The sequence below is a fragment of the Anabas testudineus genome, chromosome 11 (assembly GCF_900324465.2).
Source record: "Anabas testudineus chromosome 11, fAnaTes1.2, whole genome shotgun sequence".
Classification (NCBI taxonomy): domain Eukaryota; kingdom Metazoa; phylum Chordata; class Actinopteri; order Anabantiformes; family Anabantidae; genus Anabas; species Anabas testudineus.
Genome location: NC_046620.1, coordinates 8,207,747 through 8,232,312, shown reverse-complemented (window position 1 = coordinate 8,232,312; position 24,566 = coordinate 8,207,747). Strand labels below are relative to the sequence as shown.

Sequence of the window (24,566 nt, the reverse complement as noted above, 5' to 3'; positions counted from 1 at the left end):
ATGTGAGTGTCAGGAACTGGCCCATGGGGAAATAGAAGAAGGTAGCCTGTCTGATGAGTCATGTTCTGTTAACCATAACACAGACAGCCCAGTGCTTCTGCACAATTTACCTGGGAGAGGAGTGGCACCAGTATATATAGGAGCCTAATCCATGGAGGTCCCACCACACAAATTAAAGGACTTTTAGGTCGGCAGCTGACATGTCTGCATGTCTCTATGGATGAGCTGGTTTGTATTCAATTGAATGCAGTTGCTTAATACTGGTGAAACATCATTTCAACAAGCACAAAAAAACCTTGCTGAATAATTCATAAATAACATCTTAGAAGGACAAAAGTCAAGTACAATCATTATTTTTTTCTCTGGCTTTTACAGAAATGTAGGTAGCAAAGTGTGTGTGAGTATTATGCAGGAGTGGTAATTTATCGTTTACACGAACCTTTAAAGGATAAGGACAAGGCTTGTGTCCGTTCTCTAATTAAGAAAACCACTCCACGTAAATTCACCATTGACCTTTTCACAAGCTTTTTGCCAGTATAAAATAAAGGTTCTCTTTCAAACCTTGCTTGGCATCTCAGCACCCTATGGTGTGACCAAGATGCTGTCTGTCAAAAGAGAGACCAATTACCTGGTTCTCTGGCCACTGTTTATAACTATCTCCTGATCCAACATCAACATTCTCGCTTCCTTCCTTGTGAAGACCACATGAGCTCTATCATCCATATTTTCTGAGTTTCTGCTCAACTGTTCAATGACAAAGCCATCAAGAACAAGGATTTTCTACATCACCACCACATGTTTGGACTTACATTTAGAAAACAAGCAACACAAGCACCCACTCCCAAGAACGTGGACTTCTGTGCCATGGTTTTGGTCTTGGTTTTAGAACTGTTCCACCTCTACTGAAGACACATGCAATAATCAATGCCAGCCTGCTCAAAGAAGAGTTTATGTGTATTCACAGCTTGCAGGGTCTTGAAGATTAGCCATTGTGCACATCTGTATTAACATTTTGAGGACCTATTCAGTTGGGAGATGTGGGCATATAGTATGTATCTTACCCCTGTATATTTGTGCCTATGTACAGTCCAGAAAAGGATAGTCCAGTAGCTGACTTGAAAAAGTAATACTACATTTTTGACACGTTAAAATAACGGTATTATTAATTGACAATCATTAACAAGATAAAAACTAACCTTGCATCTGCAACTATGTTTGTGTGGGAGTGATTTAGCCACTTAGCAGCCTAGCACATCTTGAGCCAACCAGACAGTGAATCAAACAACCAGCCACTCCACTCTGGTTCCCTCTTATCTCTGTTCCTTACCAGCATTGCTTTACTGGGACTTGGTCCAATCAACGAGACTGACGTAACAGAGGTGTTACCAAGTGAGAGACCTGTCCCTTGAGATTTCTCAATAGCTCTCTGTCTTACACTGCCAAATGTACAAATAGACACTATGGATGAGAATATTGATGTATATTTACTGCCAATGAATGTTAAACTGTGTCACTAATTAAAATATATCTGTTAACAAAAAATTAATAGAAATGAACAACTGAGAGATTATGATAACCAAGTGATATACATGATATATGTGCATGTGTATTACAAAGGCTAATCTGGTTTCTATCACTGGCAAGTAGGTGCTTGGTAACTAACATAAACAATATAAATAATAATAAGTATATAGTTAATTTGATCTTGCAGCTGTAATTTGCTGACTTGCCATTTAATTATTTACGTCCCTGGTGTCTTGCCACGACCAAGTAGCCTGCTTGGGTCTTGTATCTAATGTCTCCAGTCATAAGTTGTAGTTTAATCTTCCAGTATAAACAGTTGGGAAGATATTTCACATAGCAAAGCACAGAAAACAGATACCATTCATAGTCTCCGCTGGATATAGTCAATATTCCCAAATATGCACAGACTTTGCAGACACACGCATAAACACAAAGATGGAAACCATGCCCCCCCACTCTGCCTCGCAAATATCTCACTCTCTCTATACAGTATATGCACCTGTTTGTAACAATCTCTCCTAGCTGGTTGATTCCACAGTGGGCATAGTGATTTTTAACTAGACTGAATAGAAACAATTGCTTTATTTATTTTCAGTTCAGTCAATGAACCGCATGTCTATTGACAGCATGCAGCTTGTTTGGGTTCAGCTTGGTAGACCCAGTTTTTACCCTCCTCTCCCTCACACTTCTTATCTCTAATGCCTCTTCCTTCCTGTTGTCCTTGTCCCACTCCTTCAAGCAGCCATATCTGTCTCTGTCGGTTCCCGCTTATTCCTGCTCCTTGAGGCAATTTAAGAATAGGAAGGATATGTTTCCATTTCAAGAGGTGGCGCCTTGTCCTCTCTTTCACCTTATCCCTTTCATCCTCTTACCTCTGCCTTTTTCATTCTCGTTAAATGTTCTGACCACCTGCCTCATTTAATAGCACAAATAACCAATCTACTGTCCGGTAAATGAACACAAGAAGACAAAACAATAAACACAACCACACTGATAATACAGCACATACATAGCCCATGGATCCTAAAGTCTACACCACGACAGTTAGGCACATAGAAACACAGACACACACAGAGGACCAGACGTACCGTAAACACATGTTCCCCTTCGCTCTGTTTTTCCATTTAGATTACAACATCTGCAAAGCAAAGGCAGCAGGGATGTTAGCCAGTTCCTTTTTTCTGACGATTATCTCTATTGTGGAAGGTGTGTGTGTGTTAAGCGGTAACAGACACACTGCTGCACTCGTCTGTTCCCTCTTCTGCCGCTCATCTCTTTATACAGGGAGAGAAAGAGAGAGAGGGAGCAGGCTGCTTCAGAACACAGTGCTCTACTCTACCCTGTCAGCCCCTTCTTTGCTCAGCAGCCAATCCCACCATGCCACCATGAATATTTTATTTGCCCAGCCAAGAGCTTAAAAACACACACACATACACACCACAACATGGAGGACATACACACATTTGGAGGACATACAAAAGCTCACCCGCTGAGGTATTCAGGTCACAAATGAAGAACCACCCCCAACACAGATAAATAGAAACAAGCACACGTGTGGATTCGACAATTCTCAGAAGGGCAATGAATTGAAAAAAGATTAAGATTCTAAATGCCTCTATGCTTTTGATATTCATATTCCTCACCATTGTTTCAAGGTTGGACAAGTCAACAACCTGTCATTTTTGCAAAGACCTATTGCTCATTTGTTTCCTGGCCACAATTACTGTTATGTGAGTAGGGCAAAAAGACCATCTTCCTGAAACCTAAGTAGTTAATAGAGGCTATTTTTTATTGAAGGAAACGCTGTTGATCCTAGTCCAGTCCAGAGATGCCCTGTGGATGTGGCATCTGCCCACGGCAGTCAGTTCCAAACAGACTAACCACAAACCATAGAGTAAAAGCAAAGGTGAAAACCACAGCTTTTTAGTAAATGTTTTAGAAATCAGAACTTCAGATAATATACCTCTAAAAGATGTACATCTCTTCCGATACGTGACAAAAGTGTGAAGATGGAGTGACGGTATTTACAATATTTAAACTGTTTTACTATTTTTGTAATTTCCATATTGTAATAAAATTCATACATAAGTAATAAAGCAATATATGTTTCAGACAGCTGTAATGAAATTACATTGAGTACATGTGGTATGGGAATGTATGCAAGGTCACAGTAGGGCTGGGCGATATGGGAAAGAAAATCATAGTTTTTTTCATATCAGTCAATATTGATATATATTGCGTTATAAATCAAATCACTATTTCTGTCAAGTACTAAGTCAGATGTGAATATTTCACGAGATTATTTCAGTCACTTAAATCAGCCATTTTCGATCATGCATACTGGCATTATATCTTAAAAGTTTTTTGACTTTATTTTGAATCTCTAACATGAGGAGCAATTACACTGCTTCAGAATTTGCAGTGCATGCACTGCTGTCATAATCATTGGCTTTTCATAGTGTATGATGTAAAACATGGATAGAATTGATTCTATTAACGTTATATCTGCTTTGTCTTAAAGTTCTATTAAAGAGCTATTATCATTTTATCACCCAGCCCTTATTCACAATGAACTTGACCTTAGACCATCAAAATTTCAACTGTGACTATATAAACCCAATCAGTTCATCCTTGAGTCTAAGTGAATATTTGTGCTAATTTTGATGAAATTCCCTATAAATATTCCTGAACAATCAGGGTTCACTACAATGGGATGAATGGAAAGACACACAACCCAAAAATATCATGCCTCTAGCCACAGTTGTTGCCACTGCAAATATTAACTTGTAAATGGCTCAGATCCATTATCCATCCCAGTTCATATCACCACCCACCACAGCACAAGTTCCAAGCCTAAGGACACATTTAGCAACGTAATGGGGTTGATGAGCAAGAGATTATTCTCTAAATGGATGAACTTTCAAACTGTGTCTACAGACATGGTAAACAAAGGCAGAATACTATTTAGAATAGAACAGTCGTCCATCCTTTATCTTGCATTTCTGTATTTTACATTCATAAAATTACTTTCAGTGCAATTATTCTGTACACACACAAATTTACAGTGGTCAGTGTTCCATGCATAATTAGATGGGCGTGAATTAAAAACCTTCCAGCTATAATCTAGAGGCTTGGGACCAAACGTTGCTTAAAATCCCCTGGATAGTTCAAAACATTTGGTAAGCTAAAATACTCTTTCTTTCCTCAACAGCTAGTGCTAATAGGCCAATAAGTAGAAACAAGTCAGTTTGCTCCAGTGGAAGGCTGTAGCTCTACAAAGCCACTCTTAAATATAACTATACTGCCTTCCTGTGGATGAACAAAAAATATCACAATGAAAGCTTTTTCTTTGAGTGAGAATCTACAGGGCAGCAGCACACGTGTCAATCTCTGATTCATGTAGTGCATCTAGTCATTGTGCTCAAAATCCACCTAAAAACCTGTTAAACAAACAGGCTCTCTTGTGAGGCAAGTAGCCTATAGGGGGATACTCTAGGATTTAACTTTAATCATATTATAATAGTAAAGCTGAACAGAACAGAGCAGTATACATTAGCACAAAGGGTCCTTCTGTGTAATTACCAGGGCAGCATATTGGCAGTAGGTCCTAAATTGATTTTGATTCTCAAAGTACAGACTAAATTAAATTTAAAATTTAAATTAAACAGAGAAAAGGTGCAAATGTAAAGATTGATCTTGGAATTTTAAGAATCAATACTGGATTATTCAATTAAATATGGCCCTAAAGCCCTGGTAATTGCCGATTCAAAGCAGTGTGATCCACTAAGCAAGGGTCCACTAAGTTCATTCTCATCTACCCAGTACATCAATTCTGAAACCATACAATGCAGTAGATTGTGATATGAGTAGGGTCTGACAGTATCTCTGACCATTAAGTACTCGTAGTCAAGGTTAGATACTGTATGCCATGTCATGCCACAAACACAGCTGATGATGAGTTTGTTAATGTTAGTGTGACTCTAAACAGTTGTGTTTTAAATGAACAAAAGTTGGGATTAAACTGAAATGATGGTTAAGTGAGATTGTTGTCATGGTTAAAGCCCATTGGTTGGGTCAAAGTTAAAAATGTCTGACTTCATCTGTAACATTCTTTCTAAACTCCTAATAATAGCACTAGTCAGTCAGTAGAGTTTCCTGTTGAAACTAGATTCATATTCTTTAAACATGCATGCACTGGCCAGTCCTGCTGAAATCTAGTGATATGTGCACCTCGATAGATAAACAGCCAGTTACATATTAAATCCAGTGACTTGAGAGCAGTTTAATTCCTGTTTGTAGGTCCTGTGTCTTTTATGGCTGCATAAAAAGCAGGCAGCTGTCCAGCAGCAGCTTCTTTTCACTGATCACAGTGGCTCACATGCATGCACGCATACATACCAAGGCACCAAACATAGAGGACAACCCAACACCAGCAACACACTGGTGTCTGACAGGCAAAGTGCATCTTAAACTTAGCTCTTCAACCACTTTCCTTTTTGGGGTGTGTTAGCACTGCTGTGTGTTTGATTCTCATCATCCCATGCGTGACAGTAAAATTACACCCAGCAGACAGGATGTGGGTCCCTACGTCACCCGCAACTCACTTAAAGCATCACACAGACCTGAATTTACCAGATGAAAACTACCCCTCGTCTGAGCACACAGTCACATGGCTATTTTAGTTTACCGTTAAAAAGAAAGCATTTCCTGAGTCGGAAGTTGGAAATGTCAGACAAAGCACAGAGCTGATCTATTTTTGGTGCATTTGCTATGGAAATAAGCAACTAACCAGCTGCGACACTACTGTCAAGGAACAAACATGATCTACAAGTGTATGTTTTGGTTTATTTAAGATCTTGTCCATCACTGACTTTGTTTATATATATATATATATATATATATATATGTATATTTATTTATTTATTTTCCAGTGCGGTTAATAACGTTTCTGACGTCACAGCCTCTGCTCGTGCCCGGCTAATTCATTAGCAAGCAGCGTTACTATGTGGAAACTCAGCAACTAGAAACACTGTAGGGAAGTAGTTTTGTATAAAGCATATTTTCCAGTAAACTGACCTTAACCCCTGTCAGACAGCCGGCTAACAACAACAGACGCGGATGCTGCTTTTCTGTGGGACTCCACAGCATCTCTGTTACTTACAGAGGGTCACACACTAACAAAGGGCCATGCAAATATAACGGTGGGCGCGTACTTACTGCTCTTAAGAGGGGCCTCATTTGTTCCGGAGCTTCATCCATTTCGCTCCCTCGACCTGGCCCCAGGCTTCTGCCCTCGGTTTTATGTCTTTTTTTAATTCTTCTTCCTTTTTGCCGGTGCGCCGGGTGACAGCTGGGAGAACTGAACTGTCTGTGCTTCCCCTAACGAACGGTCAGGACACGCCCCTGGCATGATTGACAGGAGTGCCCCCCAATACGCTTTGAGACTCGACCCTCACAGCCAATCGACTCTAATAAACGTCATGGTGGAGGCGGGAGCAAGTTCCTCGTCCTGTGAAATTCTCATGCGGACTTTTTGTGTTATGATTAGTTTTAAACCTCTTTAACCAAACTTCACAGGGTGTGACACACAAAGTAGTTTTAGGAAACTCTTAGTTCATTTCTAAACCATAAGACAACTAACACTGAGATGGGAAACTCTGAGTTTCACCATAGCAGGTAAGAAGGTACTAGTGCTTTGCTGTACTTCCATTTTCTGTTACTTTTAGTTTCACTCCACTACAATTCAGGGGGAATAATGTACTTCTCACACGACTATACTCTTTAAAGTCGTTTATTCTGTTTATAATCAACAACCTCGTATTGTTATGTATTAACTATCTAACAACACAAAAAGTAACCCAGGTGAAAACAGCTCTACCTTCACCAGATATAATGTTTTGTTCTCATCTTTAAAACTAGACTAAACTTCCACTTTGCTGTTATTATCCCATTTAGTGATGTTTAGAATCTCTTATCTTGCACTTTAAATCAGTTTTATCCTACTAAGTACTTTAACTTTAGTAAATAATTTCAGATGGTAGTTTATTTTAGACAAACATTTGAACTTTTACTTTTTGTTTTGTCTGTGTACTTTGGTCACCTCTGCACATCAGACTGAGTAAAGTATGGATTTATTTCATATTTTATTTTATTATTTATTTAAGTCCTCAGATAGTTGTGTTTTAAGATTGTATTGGTTAAAATCCTGATTCAACAAAAAGACAAAAAAATCATGTTCCATAAATCGTCTTTGTTTATCGTCATATTTTTGAAATTGATGGCTCTACTAGGTAATGACACATTTCCACCAGTAGATGGCAATACAGTATCGACTAATTCTCTCATGTCCAGAGGTTAACCTGGGCCGGAGTGTGTGAGTGTGTGAGTGTGTGAGTGTGTATAGACCTTTGTCAGTAGGTATTACAGCCTTGGCAGCATTAGCACCTTTGTCTTCAGTCACTGACAACAAACAAATGGAGAATATAGCTCATTTTCTTTCACTTTAGTAAATTAATAATAAATAGTTGTGTTTATTAAAAGCAGCAGCACTGAGAGAGACTCATGTGGTCACACTAGCGGTGACTTTATTAATGGTTTATTTCTCATTCCTAACCGAAATGCTTTTCTGGGCAGCAAACAGCTGTTGCACACACATTTTAATGCTGTACACCGAAACTATGCCATACTGTAACCAACACAATGTCCCAAAACCACCAATTGTGTTGCTACCTTTTTATTTTCTGTTTAAATATGGTTTCCTTTTTTTCTTTCTGATGTGTAAATGTGATTATCACAAGGTTACAAGCCTTCGTTTTGCTTCATAAATGCGGTGATATTTGCATTATAGTGTCATCAATGCAAACATGGAACGTGTCTAATTACAGTGAATAAGGCCACGGATTGAAGTGGAAACACTAGACCTACCTATTAAAAAAATAGTACACAGTACCTGCAAGGATATGTTGATTTTAACGTAGAGACAGACATTTTAATACCTCCTAAATTAATCTAAACCAGTTGGAATTGTTTATTTGGCCTTATAATATCCCTTGTTGTTGTCTTGTGGAACTTCTCCTCAAATTAAATACAAATGACCAACAAATCAATTAAGAAATTAAACAGTTTCTAAATGAAAATGCTCACATGCCTCCCGAGCAGTAGGTGGTGATGAAATTTCACTAGTGTAATGGAATTTGATTTGTTGTGCAGCATTAAATATTTTATTTAACATCAAAATCTATGTGCAGAAACAGTGCATCATTACACACTTCTTTTTTGTTGGACATACTGTCTTCTGAATAAATTTCCTGTGAAGCCTGTCAATAGTCTCGTCTCTGGAAACCACCACTCATACTCAGCCCTCCAACCTTATTGGACAGGGGTGGCCCCCTCTTCACACATTCCAATTAATTTCTGGTGCAAAAAAACAGCAGCTGAACGCCTTCAATTCCCTCATTAGAGGTTATACTTTCAGTTCTCTTTCATTTCTGGTCACAAAAGGCAACATGCCTATTCAAACATAATTGCCTGCAATATTTTATAGTGATAATTACCTTTTAACTCCAAAAGATCTTAACGGATCACAAAGAAAGCTTAAGATGTCAGATGAACTTTGGTGCTAAATATTATAGTTGATGTGGAGATGTGGAGGAATCTCTTTCTCCATTTGCAATTACCTTTAATGACCCAGCCCAGGAAGTCCTTTTAGGATAACATTTCTTCTAAATGTTTGGAGAACTAAATTCTGCCCTGATTACAAAGAATACCCTCAGTCATAAACTCACTTTGTGATTGTGTCATAAACTTAACTGCAGTAGGATACACTAGAGTTAGAATAGAAATCAGACAGGTGCAAACAGCAGAAGTAATCTGTTCTTTCAGAGGAGTTCATGGGTGTCTTCCTTTAAATAGAGCCCGTTCCTCACCCGCACATCAACCTCCGGCATAATCACGCAGCAGCTCAGAAATAGAACTGCGAGGTGGGAGATCAAACTATCACCTCTTAATTGTACCCCGAGTCTTAAAGATGCTGAGAGCCCATTAGCGCACAAAGACGTGTGCTGTGTACTTGCTCCTGAAACATGCATTCGCATAATGCAGCTGGGAGATGAGTCAGAAGTTAGACAAGTGGAAGAAGCACCACACTGGCATCCACCTGTGCTGGGACTCACGTAAAGAGATGCAGACTGCAAAGGGGGGCTGAGGATAAGGAAGAAAGTTTTCTCTTTAGAAAGATGAACTGTGTGGCGCTGAACTTACTATAGGAGAAGATTTATTGTCTCTTAATGAAAAGTACTGTCAAATAAAATTTGTGTAAAAAGAACAAATGAATATTGACTGTGTCATGCTTTGTCCCAGAAGTCATGGAAGATATAAGAGTTCCTTTTCTCAGAAGATTTAGTAGATGTTGTTTTCTCTCCAGTGATGAGGCCCTCTGAGGATGCCACGAGAGAAGGAAGACACTGCGAAATTCCCAAATCTGTTGGAGCGCTCCATCAAAGTGCCAATGCATTGATTTTAACCACACATCTTTTCTGGACGGCTGCCTCTGCACGCCCTACCCCAAATATTGCTCTCAAGACGAGGGTCTTGCGGGGAGCCTTAGTGCCCCTGAAACCTGTTCAAGTCCTCCAGGACACTCTGATGATGAGGGAGGGACGAGGGAAAGAAGCGGGGGGGGAGTCCAGCCTGTTGAGGTGTGTCCCACTGCCCTCCAGAGGGAACACAAGGCTTTGAAATCAATGTGCTGTTAAGTGCAGCTTAGCCGTGGGATACTCTCTCCAACATTATCCATGCACCATTGAGTCAGGGCCTTGCCTGCGCACTGCACATGCCGGCTGAGGGCACCAACACGAGGCCCATCCGCGCCTCCAGTGCCTCTCACCTCCGTGCTCTCTGCCAACACTCAACGCCCTTCTCCAAACAGTTGTGGCCCTGCTAACTTGAGACTCATCTCACACCAGGGTCTCACTCCAACAGACCTGTGAGCATTACACCCGTACTGTAGCTGGCCCACCCCCCATCCACTGCTGACTAACTAGTTCCAAAGGAGATAGTGAGACTAAATAAAGCATTGTGTTGTGTACATAAGCACCTATGGGAAGCTAAAAGCAGAGCCTTTGTCAGCAGCATTAAGTCTGTCAAGGTCCATGACTTCCACAAAGAACATATGCTCATTATATATTAAGCTGAATATCATATTATGTGCCAGAAGCTATCTATGTGTATTTCTGTACTGAGCTAAATGGTTAACCCCAAAACTTTTGCAGTATCTACGTGTGCAGTGAACCTGGTTCCAGGCCTTCAGATGCAGTAATAAAGATTGCATCTGATGCTGACCCTTTGTAAAATAAAAGTGATTAAATCATAAGTGAATGCGTCACAAAATACCAACATGAGGATATGAGACTCAAACTGTCCCCAATAACAGTTGTGCAGTAATTCAAACTGGCTTGATAATCTTTGAACAGAGGTGGCACTCATCAACGCATCAAAAGGGGAAATACTGTATAGTGTGAAGAGGAAACATAATCGCCACCATCTCAGTCTCGCTTGTCTGTGGGTTACTTTTTGAAACGGGCCTCTAAAGAACCTTGACCCAGACACACATCTGCCTCTGGCTGCATTTAGTCAGTGAGAGCAGTAATAGTGTGTGACTGAAGGTGAGGAAACAGCCTCAGGCCTTCATCTGTGTTTAGATGTCAGTACTCCTTGCGTACAAAGTCTCCATAGCCTCCTTGGCCTTTCTTACATGAACTCTCAACATGGTCACCGATGGACGGCCCGAGGACACAAACATGTAAGAGCTCAAACACACACGAAACATGAAGTGGAATTGCAGGAATAAAGTTTTATTAATACACTTTAAATGATTTAGATCGCTTACAGGTGCTCACAAGTGTTGTAATGATAAGACCACCATAATACTTGTTCAGATTGTAGCTACATAAAGCAGTTTTAACAACAGCAGCTCCTCAGGTCTTATTCCAGTGTGCATATGTCTGACAAGTCGACATGGTCTGAATTTGCGGAAGCATGCTGTAGAAGTGTCTATTGATTACTTCTTGCATGAATGGCTGAGAAAGACAAAATCTATCGACTTGTTGCTAGATTTTGGAGTTATCTGTTATACAGATGTGGAACATTCGTCAAATACAAGTGGCAGGAAAAGGATGTGAAATTTTTGGGTTTTCTGCACTAATTAGTCATAAAACTAGATCTGAGTCAAGAGTATTATCAAATATAAAGTCCTTAAGATAATAACACCAAACAAATTCAGATCTTTTGAGGTCTTTATTGAAAACAATCACAAAAAACTTAATAATGATGGTGGAAAAAGTATGTGAACGCTTGCCATTAATAACTGGTTGACCCCCTTGACAACAATAACCTTAACCAGGTTAAGGTGGGTTGTTTGTCCCATTGCATCATCCAACTTCCACAGAGTTTCAGCTGATGTACAGACATTCTAACATTATGCTGAAGGATTTTATAATACTCTTGGGAATTCATCTTCCCCCAATCATTGCAAGCTGGCCAGGCCCTGATGCAGCAAAGCAGGTCCAAATCATGATGTTTCCTCCACCATACTTTACAGTTGGATGATGGGATGATGTTTTCATTATGATACGCTGTGCCACTTTTACTCCAAATGCAGTGCTGTGTGTTCTTTCAAAATTGTATAATATAGATTCATCAGTCCACAAAACATTTTGCCAACTTCAGGCGGGCAGCAATGTCCTTTTTAGTAAGCAGCAACTTCCTTTGTGGTGTCCTGCCACAGACACCCTGCTTGTTCAGTGTTTTACCTACTGTAGGCTCATGAACAGATGTTAGCCAGTTCTAATGATGCCTTCAAATCTTTGTCTATCACTCAGAGTTGCTTCTTTATCTCATTAATGAGTGTTCATTGTGCTCTTGGGGTCATTTTGACTGGCCATCCACTTCTTGGTAAAGTAGCCACAGTCCCAAAGTGTCTCCATTTGTAGACTGTACAAAAAGCTCCTTTTGGTGAGACTCACTTAAGCATATTCTTCCTGTGCGGAGCAAAGTTTTTTGCTAAGTTTGTGTGTCAGTCAAAGTAGCTCTAGTCCACACCTTTAAATTAATTTAACACTGTGAGGTTTTTGTGGTTGTTCTCAGGAATGAAAGATCTGTTTGTGTTATTACTTTAGGCACATCATTCATTTGACTTAGATACAGATCAGATCACATTTTATGACTAATGCAGAAAACCATGAAATTTCTTGCCACTTGTACATGATCAGGGGCTGTTTACCTACCTGTAGTGGAGATTATGAAGAATATCTGTAGTTTTAACACAAGATAGATTTTGCTATTGCCCAAAAAAGTATTCTGTCTCTGCATGTAGTTAGATTATTACAAGGCACTACATTTGGTCTGTTGAAGGGGATTCTTTATGGGAAAAAGTTTTTGAAAACTGTTAGTTCCACTAAGTCGAAAGTTAGCTATGGGTATATAAAATTCTCTTTGGTTTCTGCACTAATTGTAAGAGTATTTATTACATTCATAGATGTAAATCTCTTTGTTAGTGCGTGCTGCTGTGGGTAACCAGTTATATATGTAGACATCTGTTCTCCACCCCTCAACTGCTGATGAGCAGAGGTCAGGACAACATGAAAAGAGAAAGAAAAACATCATCAGATGCTCTGAAATACAGTTTGCTGACACGCATAAGTGCAAACATTTTATTCTCCAGGCTTGAACCCCCCCCCCCCCCCAAGAGCCTTTTTCTTACAGCTTTCCTGAGAGGCCAGGGCAATCAAGCACTCTACCTTGTTAGGAGGTGTTAATTGGAGTTAGTCAGACTCCTCACTTTGTCAAGGAGTCTGACAACAGAATTAATTAGAATTCGAGTATGTAAATCAATTCAAATTGGGGTCCTTACGGGGAAGGATTTTTACTGAGAAAAAACAGGTGCTGAGAACACGAGCCAAGCAGGCTCTGTGTGAATATTATGACTTCTCTTTTCATGGATTTTATCTTCACTAATCCACTTTTGGAGAGGCCGTGATATACAGTATAAATAGAGGTGTTGAGCTGTACATTGCCCTTAGTTGGATGGTTGATGGACCATTTTCCATTTAGCCTGTTTTCGTATTTCTGAACCACACATGCCTTACATGCACTTGCATTACTTGGGTAAATGATAAAATGTGTGAAAACACCATGGCAACAACAGAAGGAATACTAGGACTATGCTTTTGTATGTTTTTCACCTAATTGGGTCTGTGTTGTGAGTCTTACGTGTCATGAAAGACATGTAAATCTCATATTTAAATCACACTTAGCTCCCTTGAATTATGAGCAGTGGTGTTACCCTGTAACCTTGAAATGGATTGCTCAGCTCTTTTGTGTATAACCACCATGGCTTCTGAGAATTTCTGCTTTCTATTTACAGGTGCAAGAAACATGAAAACTTGCGACTGTGACCTCATAACAGAAATGGGGTTTTCACTCTATATTGCCATCCCATGTACTTGTCATTTTCAGTTATCGTTTCACTACGTTTGTGCTTTTTCGTGTAAATGCTATCTAACAATGTTTCCATTTGAAAACAATGACACTAAAATGTTTTATTAGTTTAGGGACGATGATCGATTTACAGCAGCCAAAACGTATCGAATTGTTGCTGGAAAGGACTCGCATACACAAGCAACGTTATAATACCTCACACCTCAGCGTTAAAATGTAAAACACTGTGTCACTATATTTTATTGCCTCTCTAACCTTTGAAGAAATTACAATGTTCAGATGCAGATTAATTTTATAATATTGTATACTGCAATATCAGCTTGTTGGCATGAACCACTGGCAGGTTTTTATGCTATAAAATACAGAATACAGATGCTCTGTTCAACAAGACGTGCACATTTTTATTTTTGTTGTAACGGAAAACCTGTAATATTTTATCCTTTTCTGTAGCACATGTACAGTTATGTATTCAAATGTATGTAAAGATTTTTTTTCCCCCCTACAGCCGATTGAGGTAGAGCATCTTAAGAAATGCCACTGGCCTGTGTTAACATGGCCTGGCCATAGTATATAAATAACACATACGGAGAAAAGACATTTCGACAATGCTTTATGAAAAGCCGTTTTATTATCCATTTAATAACACCTCCATGAAGACAATTTGTACAAGATACATCACATTCTAAAGTGCACGAATACTGTACAACAAAAATGACTTAAATATGCAGGGAAAAGAAAATTTTTCACATTTGAAAATAAAAAGTAAAAATAAATGAATAAAAATGGACATGCTCTTTCAAAAACAACAATCACTATGCATGTTTCTGCTCAGGTATGTGAGAGGGGCTGGTCTGGGAAAATAACCTTGTGCAGCTTGCTTGGGGGAACACTAAGCTTTGGCACCTTCAGAGAAAAGAGAAAAAAGACATTAACAAGGAATGGAGAGCACTCAGTAATTAACAAAAGAAATATATTTAGTTTAAATAATTACAGTCTTAGGGGCTTGTGTAGAATGCATAATAACCCATGCCTTTTGGGTTGTCCTTGTTGTATTCCTCCGAAGTCAAGTCCTCACACTTGATGGTTGGGGAGTTCTCTGTACTTGAACCCCCAGGAGACATTCTGCGCTTTTTGCAGACCATGGAGTACACACCAGAATCGGTAGAGTCCACCGATTTCAGTGAGTGGGACGTCTCGATCCAAGTGGAGGCTGGCGGCACGCTCTCCTCAGGCAGCTTGTCTTTAGTGGCCCCCAGCTGGTCCTCAGGAAAGGCTGGGGGACTTGGACGAGGGGACCAGGGCAGGCCCGTGGTCATCTTGCGCTGATAAGAGCTTCTGGTTCCCCAGCCAGCAGCCATGGAGGCAAAGGCTGAGTCTGGGTAGTAACTAAGCGCGTGGGATGTCTGCAGGGACAGAGGTTTAATGCCATAAGACAGGAGGCTACTGGTGGAATAGTCATTCTCATACGACAGGTCCAGCTTGTTGGAGCCTGGCTGCTGGACTGGGGGGACGAACCAGCGCTGGGCAGAGGCGGCTGCGCTGGCATCCTCACTCTGCGGGGAGAGTAGGCTGTTGGTCTGGGGAACGGCTCGCTCGCTGGTGTAGAACCGGTTCTGAGGCAGGTTGTTCACAAACTGGTCCTGAAAGAAAGGCTGCATGGCGTAGCGGGCCCCAGGCACAATCTGAGTGGAGCGAGGGGAGTCTGTAGGGGACGGAGTCAACCGGTCACTCTCTGGGGCTGTGTACATCCTGATCAGCAGAAGGAGAAATGTAGACAAACGAAAAAATTAATTTAAAGAGGAAATATAGAACTCACAATATGCATGACACCATTTACCGCAGAAAAAAAAAGAAAGACAGAACAGAACAGATCAACCACACGGCATGATGTGCAAGACACGTACGAGTCATAATTGTCCCGGAAACCTTTCGCAAATGGGTTGTGATCTATCTTCAGCTGTGTGATCTGAAAAAAACAACAAAATAACACGATCATTGTGAATCATTTATACACATAATAAATTACATCTGAAAGCCACTGCACTTTAAATTAATGATAAAGACTAAATGCATGCAATCCTAAATATTCTGTGTTGTTGAAGGACGTTTTCAATTAAACAAAGCAAAAGTAATAATTCTGGAGCTTACATCTGTGTTCTGGTACGCAGTGACGGCTATAAACTGGTTCTCAGGGAAGGTGAATGTTTGAGTTCGGGCCTCATTGCTCATGTCCTCCACTCCGTCTTCTGTCACTTCCACAATGTGCAGGCGCGGCTGGTATTTATGAAGCGACTGCAACACTATCATCTGAAAATGAGAAGTGTGTGATGAGCTGTCGATCTCAAACACTAAATCACAAGCTGCATGTCTTTTCTACGCACTTCGAATGCAAACTCAATCATTCCTGAATGCCTTTGAAATTTAATTTATTTTTTGACAGATTAAATGGAAAAAATTAAAAGAACATTTAACATCCCGGTGCATCTGGAACATATTTATTTGGAGCATGTCAGAAATCAATATCTAACCTGTGTATTGTTGTTGTTGGCCCCTTTATTGTTGGTCAGCTTCAACTTGCCAAAAGAAATTTCTTGCCTCATCCAGTGAGCACCCGTGTTTGGAGATTCAGGATGGACATACATTTTGTTACCTGCAATTAAAATAATGTGTGTTATGACAAAGCAGAGAATATGAGCCTTTTCAAATAAGACTGAACTTTTTTCTTTAAGACCACGATTATTCTTCTAGTCGTTTTATTTTATTGTTAGATTACAGTAAAACCTATTCCTATGATTTTAATTTGTTTTATTTCTTCAGATTTAAAATAATATTAAGAAGATCTTGAATTCCTGAAATTTATTGTAAAAGGCCTAAAATGCCAAACTTAAAAAAATACGGAATTTTCTGATGGTAATTTTCTAATAACATTAAAATATCAATAGAAAAATGATTTATTTCTAAATGCATTTAAAGTACCAGAAAATGTATAGGGCACCACTTTTTAAAAGGCAGATTTAACCAGTTATTTCACACCTTGCTGCTTCACCGGGAACTCACTGAGTTGACACAAAACTTAAATGATATTGTAGAATAAAAATTATTGTATTTAAATACTTGAAAGTGCGAAGAGTAAATTGAAAAGTACTAAAAACATAGTAAAAAATAACTAAAAATGCTGCACACGTCTCGCACTCAGGTTTGATTTTCTCATACACGACTGCAGCATCTGCTTCATCATTTAAAACAAATCATTTTTTTATTTTTATTTTTTTATTCGTTTCCTTTTCGAAAGTGTTAATTCCGTAACACACCTTGCATGTTATTGTCTGCTTTTCCACAGGTGACCCACTTTCCGCCCTGAAATCGCCAGTGATTCGGGTCAGCCAAGACTATTTCGACAAAGACATTGTAATGGGCCGTGAGGTTGAGTCCAGTAATGTTGAAACTGAGGAATGGAAACATCCGTCTGGAAAAAGGAAAACAGGAACAATTAACATCTGGGCTCATCAAGCAGGCACAACTTTAAAAAAAGGACTTTAGCAACGAATTATCATCAAGTGTTGAATTTTACAGAGACTGCTTTAATATATCATTTAAAATAATTTGAAATCAATGAGGGCAGACGACTCTTCGTGTACAATTTACTAAAATCGAAAACGAAATTTGAAGCAACAGCCGCCGCAAAGTGCGTAAAAAGGCACCGTGAGGACGAGTTAGTGCGTAAAAGCGTTTGGAGAAAATAAAAAAAACTCAATGAATTTAGTGGAAATAAGCTACAGGAACGAATTTCCTATTTTATAAAGTGTTCTATAAAAAGGCCTCAACAGCATCAGCGCATCTGCTCACCTGCCCTGTTTGGTGATGATCATCTCGGTCTGGTGCCGGTGGAACTTGAGCCACAGAGGCCGGTTGCACAGATAGACCTGCGCCCTGGCTCCGGCGGCAGAGCCCGGCAGAGACATGGAGCCAATACCCGCCCCCGTCCCAGGATAGGAGGGGTACAAACAGCCCGGACCCTGGCTGAACTGGTACCCTCCGCTGCTAAACTGGCTCCTGCCGGTGCACACGGACGAGGAGGAGAAGCCTGTGGGCGGCAAGACGGATCCGTAATGGAGTGAAGCCGGGTACCTGGAGCTGCTGGACCCGGTGTACACTGAGCCGGTCTGTCCTGCATAGGGGAAAAGGGAACACGGGCTTGCCATGTCGGTACTGGACTGGGACGAGGAGAGGAAGTATCTGTCAGAGCCAAGTTCGTCTATGTTGTACCGCCGACCACTTGTCAGCTCTTCCTCCCCGAGCACCGGGGAGCCTTTCCTCCCGTCAGGCCCGGCTTTAGTGAAAGCGTCCCCCTCTCCCTCACCCAGCATCCCGTTTCCCACCGCGCTCAGATACTTCTTAGAGGCGCTGCTAGACTCTGATTCCGTCCGGTCGATCTCTTGATACTCGAGCTGCGATGATGGCCTCGGGCTGTTGTTGGCACTGTCCGACGAGGAGAGGTTGTAAAACGTCTTGGGTAAATTGATGCTGGCGCTGGGCAGGATGTTCTCTAACTGCATTGTTTTTGTTTAATAAATAAGAGTGTCGAGAGTCCAGAGAGTGAATCTCGGTCAAGGAGGCGACGCGACCACCGGCGCCCTGATTGCTGCTGCGTGTGCACGCCTCCCTCCCTCAGCGCGAATGATGGAAGGAGGTTCAGCCTTCTCCTCACCCGACAGAGCTGCGGATCAGATTGTGAGACGGGTATGGGATGTTCAGCGGCTCTTATAAGATCTAGTTCTCCACACACCCAACTGATTGTGAGCTGGTTTGGGGAGGAGCTTTTGGAGAAGCATGCGGGGGCCCCTCAGCACAGCCAATGGCCGCACAACTCTAATTCAATTAGAAGCGTCTGGTTGAACTAATATCACGAAGGAAAATGTGATCGGTGCCTTACATTTATTTCTTTTTTTTACTCTCCTATCCAAGGCTTGACTGAAGTGTGAATCTCCACCGGGTTCAAATCCAGATCACCGTGAAATAAAGCCGAGTTTTGGTGCAGAAGTCAGGTGAAACGTCTTTTCTCAGAGAATCATTTCTGCACAGTTTACCTGAAACGACGCATTTCGCGGTGCTGCTCGTTCCCAGCGCGCACTCACGGTCACTTTTAAACTTTCGTTTCGGCTTCAGGTCCTGACGTTCAGCACAACAGCATAAACACACTTTCACACATCGTTAGATTATTTCTACTCACTCAGACACGAAGGCGACGATCAGCGAGCACCGTTCATTCCTCCTGCAAACACCCAAAAAAAAAAAAAGAATCACATGTGCACCTTATTTCCTATAATTGACCTCCGTCCTCTCTTCCACTTCCAGGTTTTCAGTCGTGGCTCAAATAAAATAATCGACTGTCAAAACTGGCTGAAGAGACAGAATCGAAATGATAAAGACCCTTTTTAAAATTCATGTATTATTATAATTTCTGTGAGAACGTTTTTTCAGACATATCCACTTTTTCTGTTTAACATTGTTTTTTGTTGTTAGGACCGTATTTCCCTTTAGAAAATGAACAAATATAAAGCTATATTTCCTCTAAACTTCGGAATATGTGTTTTTATTCCTTTAAATTATTATTAAACTGATCATTAACAACAGCAGAAATAATCCACAATATATTATAAAAAGATCTATTAAATATTGGTAAATGTTCAACATTAAGGCCGATTTAGATGGAGATACTAATATGATTTAGCCTCCTTATAATAAAAAGATCAAACTGTTCAATATGAGCTTAAGCTCTGCAGTTTTTTATGTAATTTAATATTAGACTGCTCATTAGGAGGAGACAGATACGACTTCATTTTATTGTTATTATTTTTTAAATTGAAATTAATGCTAAATTCCCCTTAAGTCAAGTCGGTGTAAATCAAAGAACGTCCAGGACGGTGCCTTCGTAGAGAAAGGATGCACTGAGGCTGCAGAGACACATGCTCACCGGCGTAAAACCGGCGGGGGTGAGACGAACATGAAGACTAAACGAAGAGGAGTGCAACTGCAATAATAAATGAACCAAAATAAATAGTGTTTGTTGCATGTGCAATAATTAAGAAATGCTCTGTGTGTGTCTCTAACACATGCACACGCTCTCACACACACACACACACACTCACACTCACACAAACACAGGAGAGAGTGAGAGAGATCATAAACGACAAATAATAAAACGATGCACAAAGCAAAGTGTCGCACAACAAACGCCGCTGCTGCTGGTTTGCGGCTGAATTAGACTTTTCCTCTGCACACACAGGGACAGCGCGCTCTAGTGACTGATCAGGATAAGTTTCCCATCGCTGATTAGCTACGTTAAAGCAGTTAAACCCAGTCAAAGAGCTGCGTGCAGGCCGCTGACACTCACTTCTTCAACTTGCATCTCACTTTACATCATCTTCAACTGCAGTGAACTCAGCTTGTGATTGTATTTGTAGCTGGATGCGTGCGCGTGTGTGCGTGTGTTTGCGCGCCACTGCCTGTGTGTGGGCAGTTGGTGCATGTGTGAGTCTTAAAGTAAGCTGGAGGGGGAGTTGGGGGTGAGATGAATTTGGGGAAAATGGGGATACAAATCTGTGAAAAGCTGAGGGAGAATCGCGGCTGGAGGCAGATTGGCTTGTGTCATAAATGGGACAGTAAAGCTCACTATTGGGCCATCAGGGGACCAGAGCTACATGCATACAGCACACAATCTGTCAATCAATCCCAGACTCCCGCACTAAGGAGGAAAACACCAAACATTTCACAATTGAGATCAAGCATTTTTCATTATATTGAAAGTCAGTTCTATTATTTATTTTGACCTGTCTCACAACAATAAATCTCACTTATCTGCAGCACAACCGAATCTGGAATCAACCCCCCCTGTTTTCTGCTCTTTGCAAAAAATAAAAAATAAAAATAAAATATTGAACTCCTTAGGGAAATGTAAAATCCTGCCACAGGAGCAGCTTTTGGATATTGTGAAATTGGATTACTCTAAGTCATTCATTCCATTTATCAGGAGGACATAATGCTGGAAATTCACATTTTCTATGAATTAGAATCTAACAGATTTACAAGCAGTGCAATTATGAGGGTCATGAAGTTGAACCAAAATTAAATGTAATATTATTTAGTTAATTTTTGTCCTCTCTGTGTCTCTCATGCACAAACAAACAGCTAAGCTACTGCTCCTTCTGCAGTTGCTGCATTTGTATAAGAACAAAGTTGAGCGTTTCCCACCTGACCTGTCAGCACCTCCTCTGTGTAATCCTGCCATATAGCTTTTCTGATTTAACGGGCCTCTGCATGATCAGCAAATTACTTATCAGTGATGTTAAGAGACGTAAATTTTGGTTTTCACGCCACCTGCACAAGCACAGCCTCTAGATCCTTGACCATCTGTCATAAAGAGATGTGATATTTCCTTTGTACGAATTATTTCACAGCTGATCTTGTACTTTACAGCTTTGTTTCACAGATGATTACAAGATCGTGAAGAGAAAATCCTGGTAAAACAGCCCTTAATGTTATTGTTTTAACAGCCGTGGTCTGAAGTATGAAGTATGTTGGTTTTTCCTACATGACCCCAAGACTGGATTTCCATTTTAAAGTAGAAAACAAAATAAACGTGATTTACAGGCCACCTATAAATAAACTAATTCCAAATGAGGTGGATGTTTAGTTCTGACTCATAAAGGAGCTCCCACTTGTGACCTGTCAGCATGTTCCTTGACCACCTATAAAAGTCCAAGTGTGTCTGAGATGACCCTCTTTGGCCCTGGGCTAGGGCCCGCGCGACAGGGGAAGGGAAGTCTTACCATATTGTTGTCAGAATAGATCATCAACAGAGCACATGAAAGGAATACATTCCAGGTTTTATGGGCCAAGGTGGCTGCTGAAGCCTTTGCTCGAGAGTGAATTCATGTACCCCATTGCAAGGATTAATAACGCAAGTCTCATTAGACATCCTTGCCACCGAGACCCCTGGAGGGAGGGGTGCTGGGAAAAGAACCGAGTGCAATGTGCTCCATGCCAGCGCTGCGCTCCTCCGCAAATCATCATCTTCAGGAACATTTTTATTGGAAAGAATTTATTTCACAAGTTTATCAAACATGTCCCCCAGTATATTTTCCAGTGCGCTGGGATTGCTAACATTTAATCAAAGCGGTAGTCTTTACACAGGGAAAGCTTATGTTACAGATATGCTGCTGTCTTCAAAGATACAAAGGTGACAGCTTTCATGAATTTCCATTCGGGTGGATATTGCTTTCATCAATTACTTCTACTCTCTTTTTTCTCATTTCCTTGTCTCCACCATCTTTTCTGAAAGATTTAAACAGCACTAGGCTTTCCCTCCCGACTGGACAAAATGTTTTGTATAAAATACGAGCTTTACATTTCTGTCACCATGCATTTTTTTCATACTTACACTCAAAGAAGATTAGAATATGTAAAATACATTCATGTTTGATGTCATGTAGACTATTTCCGATGTCATTCCAGCAGAGCAAATTAACATGAAATGGGAATCTGTCCCATCTGCAACCAGTCAGTGAGTCAAACCCACGGGAATTCTCTGTATATATATGCAGCACCTCTGAACTCCTGAAAATACATTAAAATAAGCCAGAGAGCGTAAAACCTTCGGATCCTACTTTGCGTCACATCAACACAATCTCAGCATCAATTGTTGTTATACACATGCATGTGTGTATGCATTTGCCTGGCTGTTTTGTGTGGTTGACTTGTGCATGGAAGGAGCGGTGGATTATGGCAGAAGCAGTGTCTGGGGATATGAGAGTCCTATACGATTGTGATGCACAGGTTTTTCAGGGGACAATGATAATCCACTGAGTTAAGACAAATCTTAAAAAGAAAAATAAGGAACACTGTCTGCATTCAGGGAAATAGGATTGAAGCTGCACTCACTGTATTTGATTCCCCAAGGCATGATAACATGATTTTTGGATTACTGCATTATAGAAAGTGTCACCCAGGGCCTGTGGGAAAAGCAGCAGGTACACAGTATGGAAGCAGGGAGAGTTTTATGTTTCTGTGCTTTTCTTATGTGAGCATTCATCCTCTCTTACAAATAAATGATCTCCGTCATTCTAACGGCAATTTTGCAGCAGCCAACAAACTTTATTTTTACTCTAAGGAGTAATGTTGCAATCCAAATGCTGAAAAGTAAAAGCCGAGCACGAATCAAAATAAAACATGTTTCTTACTTGGAGTTGCCTGCTGATGTAATTAACTGCAGCAGGGAGTTGACCACAGACGTCTTTCATTTAGGTAAGCAGATCACTGAACCGATTTTGACACATTTACCCTTTTACTTGCACTCTGTTGTTGGGGGCGGGACACAAAGCCAGAAGTGGATGGTAGTCTGATGGCCTGTGTCTCACCCTCATCCCCATTTTAGCAACCTTTGTTGACCCACTTCTCCCAGTCCATCCTCCTGAAACACCAACAGAATTGACATAAGGGACCAGAGCAAACTAGCAGGTGCTAAAAGTTTGACAGCGTCGACTGCATATATGTGTTCCCTGGAACGTGAGGTGTAAGGGAGGGTGGCGGGATTGTATCGACTCGGCATTAAGCCTCCAAGATAACACACCATCTCTAACAGGCATACTCTCTTGGCCGAGAGGAGTTGGGGTGAGCTGCTTCGGGAGAGGGGGGTGGATGGTTCCACGCTCGAGTTCGTCAACAAACCAACCATGGCCACCAAGACACAGCAACCGAACCCAGCTCACCCCTGGTTCTCTGTCCTCTCCCATAGCACTATTACTGCCAAACAAGCTGGGCTTTTATCACGTTGCTAATACTGACTCAGAAACTACATTTCAGGAGGACCCTTTATTTTTTTCTTTCTTTTTTTTTTTTTGGACCGGGAACACAAACAGATTTACACCACAGGAGTATTCTGCTGCTGCTCCTGCCTCAATGTGGTTAAATCAGTGAGTCAGAAGTGAGAATGTAGAGTTTTAACACTTCTCTCTCCTGGTATGAAAGCTTCTAGAGCAACACAGAGGAAAGCCCTAACTGACTTACTGTCTACCAACCAGAGGCATATGCTAGTGGGAGGGAGGTTATGTAGACATGATTAATGGTTTAAAGTTGACCCCCCAGTGAAACAGGGATGTTGCCTGGGCACCTTCTCTAGGGAGTAGGGACTACATTCACATTGCTAGAAGACCCTCAGATGCCCCTTTCTGTTAAACAAAAAAGGCCTGATTTTTTAAATATGCACATGTTTTAGTCAATATTATCATTTCTCTATATGGATTTGTGCAATTTCATATAAACTAGTTGATAAAATGCCAACTTATTTGCTGAAAAGCCTGATATTTGTGCTCTGAAGAAATGCATCCAGCAGCCATTAGATATAATTAGAGACCACAGAATGCTTTTGTATTAAAACATTTGCAGCAATTTGGCAGCTGTATAATTTAGATGTACTGGATCATGCCATGCACATACATGAAAACACACACACATGCATGCGCACGGTCACACACAATCATATACACTTG

At 40.7% G+C, this 24,566-nt stretch overlaps 2 protein-coding genes across 14 annotated transcripts in view; both read right to left on the bottom strand.

The window, feature by feature from the left end:
- The window catches only part of LOC113153240 (sodium bicarbonate cotransporter 3-like), a 36,308-nt gene extending 29,402 nt beyond the window's left edge, over positions 1 to 6,906 (bottom strand). For 9 of the 10 annotated variants that reach the window (XM_026346775.1, XM_026346776.1, XM_026346771.1 and 6 more), the window contains exon 1: positions 6,742 to 6,906. In XM_026346775.1, the coding sequence (XP_026202560.1) occupies positions 6,742 to 6,783 (42 nt within the window). In that variant the 5' untranslated portion in view covers positions 6,784 to 6,906. Of the gene's footprint in view, positions 1 to 2,612; positions 2,797 to 6,741 lie in introns of those variants that run through there. The other variant, XM_026346772.1, reaches the window with a different exon arrangement.
- Positions 6,907 to 14,481: 7,575 nt separating this feature from the next.
- eomesa (eomesodermin homolog a) lies at positions 14,482 to 19,303 on the bottom strand. 4 transcript variants are annotated; one of them, XM_026346564.2, is made up of 7 exons: positions 17,866 to 19,235; positions 17,331 to 17,485; positions 16,548 to 16,669; positions 16,168 to 16,326; positions 15,924 to 15,985; positions 15,011 to 15,768; positions 14,483 to 14,922 (listed from the first exon to the last, which is right to left on the bottom strand). In XM_026346564.2, exons 1-6 carry the CDS (start codon positions 18,573 to 18,575, stop codon positions 15,015 to 15,017), a joined length of 1,962 nt encoding a protein of 653 aa, XP_026202349.1. In that variant the 5' UTR covers positions 18,576 to 19,235; the 3' UTR covers positions 14,483 to 14,922; positions 15,011 to 15,014. The 4 variants fall into 4 exon arrangements, with proteins under 4 accessions (XP_026202347.1, XP_026202349.1, XP_026202350.1 ...); XM_026346565.2 differs by having other exon boundaries at positions 14,486 to 14,922; positions 15,050 to 15,768; XM_026346566.1 differs by adding an exon at positions 19,250 to 19,303 and having other exon boundaries at positions 14,491 to 15,768; positions 17,866 to 18,187.
- Positions 19,304 to 24,566: the final 5,263 nt, after the last annotated feature.